Raw genomic sequence first — 7,364 nt, forward strand, 5'->3', positions numbered from 1 at the left:
TATTAATATTAGACTAATCTATTCTATGTAAATGACTTTTTCAGATACTAGAAACAACACGTTAAATATCCAGTTTTATTTCTGCATTAACTTTGTGAATTGAAAAATTTGTGAACTGAAAAATATATTTTTACATTACAGTATATTTTAAACTTCTTTGAGTAGATGGAGCATAATGAATACAATTTATCTATTTCTCCCTGAATTAAAGTTAATCAAAACAAACAACATGAATCCCACTAACAGTATTAAGAGTCTGTGCAAAATCCCGAACACAAAGGAGACTGGCCCCTGCCATCAGACAGGAGCACCAAGTTGTCACCTTAAAAATGACTCTTGGGCTTCCCTGGTGGCGCAGTGGTTGAGAGTCCGCCTGCCGATGCAGGGGACACGGGTTCGTGCCCCGGTCTGGGAAGATCCCACATGCTGCAGAGCGGCTGGGCCCGTGAGCCATGGCCGCTGAGCCTGCGCGTCTGGAGCCTGTGCTCCACAACGGGAGAGGCCACAGCAGTGAGAGGCCCACGTACCGCAAAAAATAAAAATAAAAAAATAAAAATAAATTAAGTTTCGAAGATGCCACGTGATACACGGATGTAACACCCCTGAGTGGTTGCCCAGTGATCAGGCCTTGTCATTTCTGGTCTGGCTTCAATTTTAGATCTGACCACTCATCTATCCCTTGGACTGTGGCTGATTCTGTCCCTAATTCTAATTACTGACCCATCTGGTCTTCCTATCCTGGCCATCTCTCTTTTGCCAAAGAGCAGCCACATTTGATGTTTCTGCTCTTGCCTCTCTGGATCTGAGTGTCAAAGTACCTGTGGCACTTAAAAAAAAAAAAAAAAAAAAAAAGCAGTCATTTTTTTCCTACTCTCACTCCATTCTTCTCAAGTCCTGTCCAGGCTACTAAAACCCTAATTTGCCACTACCCAACAGCCTTAGGTTGAGGGTAAGTGTCCCTGATGATCTTCTAACTTCCAGGATTGAAATGAGTAACATAACTCTCAGTCAGTACCATTTCAGTTTAACAACAAAAAAGGCAGGAGAGAGAGGGTAATTATTTTGATATGGACGACAATGTTCTTTTTCATGTCAATTGTATAAATAAGGCATGTGAAAAAAATTTTAAAACTATCATAAACCTTAAACATCACCATCATAACTTCATAATTCTGAAGAAGCCTTGTCTGACTTCTCGGTCTTTGTCTATTTGCTACACTTCGCCAAATTTCAAAGAGATCATTCATACTTAGAAAAATGACAAGCTGAAAAATGGGCAGTTCAGATAACAATCTGATAGACTGGGTTTATGTCATAACAACGTGCAACTTTATCACTAGGCCACCAAACAACTTCACCTAACCACTGTGATTTAATTTCTGGTCAAAAGATATTGCTGGGTCCATGGGAAGCAGATTAAGACACTTGTGTTCTGAAGTTGTTATGACAGTTTACCATCATATGTTTACTATCAAATGTGGCTCAATGATATCTGAAGTTAATAAAAAAGGAGGATATTTTATTTTTCATTTGCAAATGAATTTCTAAAATAATCAAATGACTGTGTGAGAGGTATTATAATTCAATTTTTAAAGAATTTGCAGTTGAGATTATTCAATATCCACAGCCCATCTTCTAGAACACAAAAGAAGAGACAGTTTTTTGAGAGAGGGTTCTATTCACAGACTTTCTTACAGCCTTGATTTCTTACGATATTTTGATAAAAAGTAATGTGACTAATGGACAACTGTTAGTATCTCAGTAAGAGACAAAAACACTTTGTATAGCTGGTATTCAATCCTCTGGTGTCACATTCAATGAGGTTAATCATTTCTGAACTGACATATTCACACCATCTGGCACCTCAGTAAACAGTATGCCATAACAATCAATGCTATTCTCAAGTTGGGGCTCTAGTTGCAAATGCTGTAGCTAAATTTCAGACAATACTCTTTTTTAAGATAAAAAATTTAACATATTTTTCTCATTTTGAAAGTAATATATGTATATTATAGAAACTTTTGATATCATGTATCTGCAAAGTACATTAAATTTCCAGTAACCTCATCATCCAGAATTAATCACTTAATATTTGAGACGATACACACCCATCCACCCACCCACACACACACACTTCTCCAAAGATATACAAATGGCCAATAAGCATATTAATAATAATAGCACATATATTTAATCTTTTAAAATACAAAGATTTGTATGCTGTGCATGTAAGTGAATTTACACATACAGAATTAGCATCACATTTTGATACTTTCCATCCTTTTTTCGCTTAGCAATATATCATGAGTATCATATTCTTCTGTGATGTTTTATTTAATGTTAGCTCACACCCAACTACAGCAAAGGTGTGGTACAATGAAAGCAGGATTTTCCTGGGTTAATGGGGTAGAATGGCCCAGCAGAGGGCTGACACAGTGAGAACGGTGAGGTGTGAGAAGAGGACAGGAGAGGAAGGGGCAAATCAAAGAGACATTTCAAAGAGAAAAAAGACAAACAGGAATTTGATAACAGATAAAGAGACAAAAAGAAAGAATCCAGATGCCGCCAAAATCTTTAGCCTGGAAGACATGAACTTTCTTTATTCTAGAATCGTGACAGGGCGAACATAACCCAGACCTATAAAATCATGTAAGTTATGCAGAGAGTGAAGAGGAACAACCTCACCAAATCCCAGGACCCTAGGACATGGCCCTCGAAGCTTGAAAGGGGAAATGTGAGTCCAATTTTCATGTTCCCAGTGATACTACTAAGGGAAAGGTCAGGAAAACGGAGACTCAAGGGCCCTAAAAACCCTTAACATGGGTAATTCAAAGTAAATTGGAAAAAGGAATTTCATACCAAATTTCCATCCCTGAATTCAAGACTCTGAGACAAGATAACCTCAAAAGATTCAGGATAAGTAGACTGGAATTGAGATAGGCTGGGACCTGGGACCCTTTGTTGCAGTGCTGCAATGCTTACACCTGGACAAACCTCTCCTCCAGCAACAAAATACAAAGGAACTACATGGGACTAAAACTAACTGCTCACATGCCCAGTTGGGGCAAATTCTGGACACAAGATACAAAGAGACCAAAAAACCCAACTGTCACTTTTGAAGAGCCCCAAGCAAAAGCAGGGAGTCAGGAGCAAAAGCAGGGCGCTGCACATGCCCCCAGCTCACAACGTCACCTAAGGGGTGGGCAAGCCACCTAAGCCACCCCTCCGGCCTGACCCCTGGCCACACCCCTACCCTCACCCCGTATAAGGAACGAGCTTGGCCCCCCTGAGCGAGCAAGGGAAACTGTTGCTTGTTCTCATTCCCGCCTGCTGCAGCAGGGGCCCCAGTAAAGCCTTGCCGGAACTTCTTGTCTGGCCTCTGATCAATTTCTATTGAGTAAGGAGGCCAAAAACCCTGGTCGGTAACAAAATCTCTTTCTGATGCTATAATTCAAAACTTTGCTGGGCAACAAGAGATGGTACCAATTTATTACCTTTTAAAAACTCACATATTATCTTTTTTGTTCCTTTTTTTTCACTTGTCAGATTGGTTAATTTAAATGGAATAAAGCTCCCTGAAGACTTCACTGAATACTGTTCAAGTTTTTAAAGAGAAAGATTTCTGTTTAGACTGATGCCCATGGATTGATCCATCATGGGCGGGCTCTACAACCTGATGGTAAGGGGCACACACCCTACCACCAGACACCCTGGGTTGCATCTGGGCTCCAATCCTTACCCTTGTTGTGAGCAACTTATTTTTCATTTCTGCATCTCATTTTATTCATTTGTAAATTGGGGATGATAACAATATTTCACTAATAGGGTTCTTGTGAGGAATAATGAGCTAACATATATAAAGTGCTTAGATGCGTGGTGGTCTGGAGCCAGCTCCCCTTGACTCTTGAAACTCAGCTGTGCACATCTCTTCCCAGTCCAGTCCAGCAGGAGATTGCAATCAGTCCAGGTGGGAGTAGTGACACAACAGAAATCAAACACACACTACTACTCTTCCAGAGTTGGCTGTTAACCATTTACCAGCACACAAGCAAATTAAATTAAATATGAGCATATGACTATTAATAAATACAGAATGAGACATTCTTTAAGACAAAGGCAAGGACTCTACAAAAAAAACAAAAAAATCTCATAAAAATCCAAAAAGGTAGGGGCCTATTCTAGATTGAAATACACTAAAGAAACATAATAACCAAATGAAACATGTGAAAGGTTTTTTTAAATATGGGGGGAGGAGGACTCAGACACAGAGAACAGATTTGTTGCCAAGGGGGAGGGAGGTGGGGGAGGAAAGGACTAGGAGTGTGGGATTAGCAGATGTAAACTATTATATACAGGATGGATAAACAACAACGTCCTACTGTATAGCACAGGGAACTATATTCAATACCCTGTGATAAACCATAATGGAAAAGAATATGAAAAAAGAATGTCTCTATGTGTATAACTGAGCCACTTTGCCGTACAGCAGAGATTGGCACAGCATTGTAAATCAACTCGACTTCAATAAAAAAAATTAAAAAATTAAATATGGGGGAGGGGGAATTGAGGCAACTCAATATTTCTTAAATTAATATTAATATTTCTTAGGTATGATAATGGTGGTAAGATTACAAAGCAAAATGTCCTTATTTTTAGAAGATGTATGCTTAAGTATTTAGGGGTGAAGTGTTACACTGTCTAAAACTTACTTTAAAACGTTTCAGGAAAAAAAAGTGTATGAGAGAGATATAAAACAAATGTAGCAAAATGTTAACACTTGATAAACCTAGGTGAAGGGTATATAGATCTTCATTTCAATTTTCCCACAGATGTAAAACTTTTCAAATTACAAAGTTAGGGGGAAAATGTAAAGGATGTAAAAATATAAGAAAAAAATTAAATGGCAATGATAAAAACAAAATAACTAACCCATACTTGTCCAACTCTGAAAATGTTAAGCCTTTATACAAGAAAAGTAAACAAAGTCCAAGGTAGAATTTCAAAGTGACACTACTAAACATCCTTAGCAACAAAATATTAGTACAGTAACAATAAAGTATATTTGGTTTCTTACTAAAGACTAAAATGAGCTTACATTTCAAAGGATTAAAAATAAAATCAGAGAACACATGTACTCAACTATTTTATGGCAGGTCACAAGCAGTAATCTCTACTTTTCTTTTTGATGGAAAGATTTTCCGGTCTATTTCTCATAGCAAAAAGTCAGATTATATTTTTCATTGTAAACTCACTCTAGAAAATCAAGCCATTCAGCACTGCAGTCAAGGACTAGCTGCTCCCGGAGCTGATTCAGATGTCTGTAATTTTCTACAATAAAAGGAGAGTGAAAGCGGCTCACAGCTTTTGTGCTGGAAGAGAAGAAAAAACATAAATAGGAAATCAAGGTTACTAAGAAATCAGTAATGCCATCACTTCAGAAGACTAAAGTAGTTGTTATTCTCTGATGAGCGTTGAAAGTAAACAGCTGTAAATACAGAACATTCTTCAATTATGATCCTGAACTTTACTGACTCCAAAGACCTTTGTTGTAAATAAAATACTTGAAGTTCACAGGACTTTGTTCAGGAAGCTTTTAAAATTCATTTCAAGTTATATCCATATGGCAAAGTCAAAGTTTGGAATTTCTGTTTCATAAGTAAAGAGCTTTTTGCTTTAAATTATACTAAATGAAAATGCTTGCTTTTTTAAAAAAAGATCAGACACAAATATAACAAAGGAAGTCCTAACAAAGCGGGGAGCTGGACATATTGGTGAGGGTGGTATTATTTTTTATACTTTATACTTTTTTGTACGATTAAAGTATTTCAGTGAAAAAAAAAGCATTACAAAGAATAGCAATGTATTAATTCAGGAAGCAGTCAAAGAAGAGTTCTTCATGATCTAACTATAGATTCACAGTGACCCTGGATGGGAAGAAATATCATGTACTCCTCTTTTGGGCTTGCATATAATCTCTGCTTCTGCCTCAAGAAGCTTCAGAACACAATGGGGGATGCTATGGGTCCCCAGTCAGAGAATCCAGACCAAGGCTTCAACTCTGCCACTTACTTGCTAGCTATGTGACTTTGGGCCAATAAAACTGACTTTCTCTAAACTAAAAACCTTCCTCATCTATCAAATAGGGATAATAATAATATCTACCTTATAGGTACAGTTGAGAGGATCAGATAGTGCTTAGCAGAGTACCTATGTCATTAGTACTCAATGTTAGGAGTTATTCCATGGTGGTGGTGATTACTGCTATTGATGCTATTACTATGATGGGAACTTTAAGAAGAAAAGGTCAAGATTGAGTGATAGCCAGGTGATGACAGAGTGTATCCTGATCTTTGTTTGCACCCTCACTCCTGTAACACGCTGTCACAATTACCTTTAATTTGGCAAGTTATTGGATTATAAGTGAGCCTTTCACATTAGAAATCTGACTTGATATTCTAACCTATTCCTGTCAAGGTTCTGATAGCTAAACAACAGATAAAAAATAACAGTGAAACTTCCCCCATACCATCTTATTTATTCATTCAATTTACATCATTGAAATGTTCAAAAGATGCTGGCACTGATTTATGCCTTGCTTACTGCTTTTAAAGTATGTCATCTAGATTTCTATGCGAACATATTTATCATAGTTCTGACAAAACTCATTTAGTGAGACATTTTAGTGATTGTTCTAGATACACTAACACGATTTCTAGTAATTTCTCTTCACAAAGCATATTACCATTCATTAGCTGTAGCACAGGACAAAAATAGATAAAGAATGCCTGCAAAATGAGGAAACATTCCCTAAAATCAATAATACCCAAAATTCAATTATAGCTTCTGGTAACATAGGAAAAAAAAGGATGGTATCAGGGGTAAAGAAACCCATGACTGTGCCTTCAGGATCCTTTGATAGTGGCCATGGATAATAAATAGTTTTCTTTCTTAATTAAAATAATAATTAAAATTCATAAGCATTCACACATCATGTCAAAATAATGTTAAAATTTCCTTCCATTCTTAAAATAGAGTTCCTTCATACCATCACCAGCTACTAGTCCCTCTTCTACTATCTTAGACAAATGTAGTATTTTCATCTCAAGTTCATGCAAACATATTAACAGTAGTAATAAATATTTCACAAACGATGCTACTCACAAGAGGAAATACACTTCTCTAAAACCACTTCTTTAAAAGAGTCCCCTCTTGGGCTTCCCTGGTGGCGCAGTGGTTGGGAGCCCGCCTGCCGATGCAGGGGACGCGGGTTCCTGCCCCGGTCCGGGAGGATCCCGCGTGCCGCGGAGCGGCTGGGCCCGTGGGCCGTGGCCGCTGAGCCTGCGCGTCCGGAGCCTGTGCTCCGC

General features: G+C 38.0%; 1 protein-coding gene across 1 annotated transcript in view; it reads right to left on the minus strand.

The window, feature by feature from the left end:
* The window catches only part of LOC103071096 (DNA mismatch repair protein Msh3-like), a gene marked incomplete at its 5' end in the record, with an annotated part of 82,825 nt that overhangs the window by 67,807 nt on the left and 7,654 nt on the right, over positions 1 to 7,364 (minus strand). The window contains one exon of the mRNA XM_007451723.1: positions 5,253 to 5,369. Within this exon, the coding sequence (XP_007451785.1) occupies positions 5,253 to 5,369 (117 nt within the window). The remainder of the gene's footprint in view (positions 1 to 5,252; positions 5,370 to 7,364) is intronic.

The sequence above is a fragment of the Lipotes vexillifer genome, unplaced genomic scaffold (genome assembly GCF_000442215.2).
Source record: "Lipotes vexillifer unplaced genomic scaffold, Lipotes_vexillifer_v1.1 scaffold740, whole genome shotgun sequence".
Classification (NCBI taxonomy): Eukaryota; Metazoa; Chordata; class Mammalia; order Artiodactyla; family Lipotidae; genus Lipotes; species Lipotes vexillifer.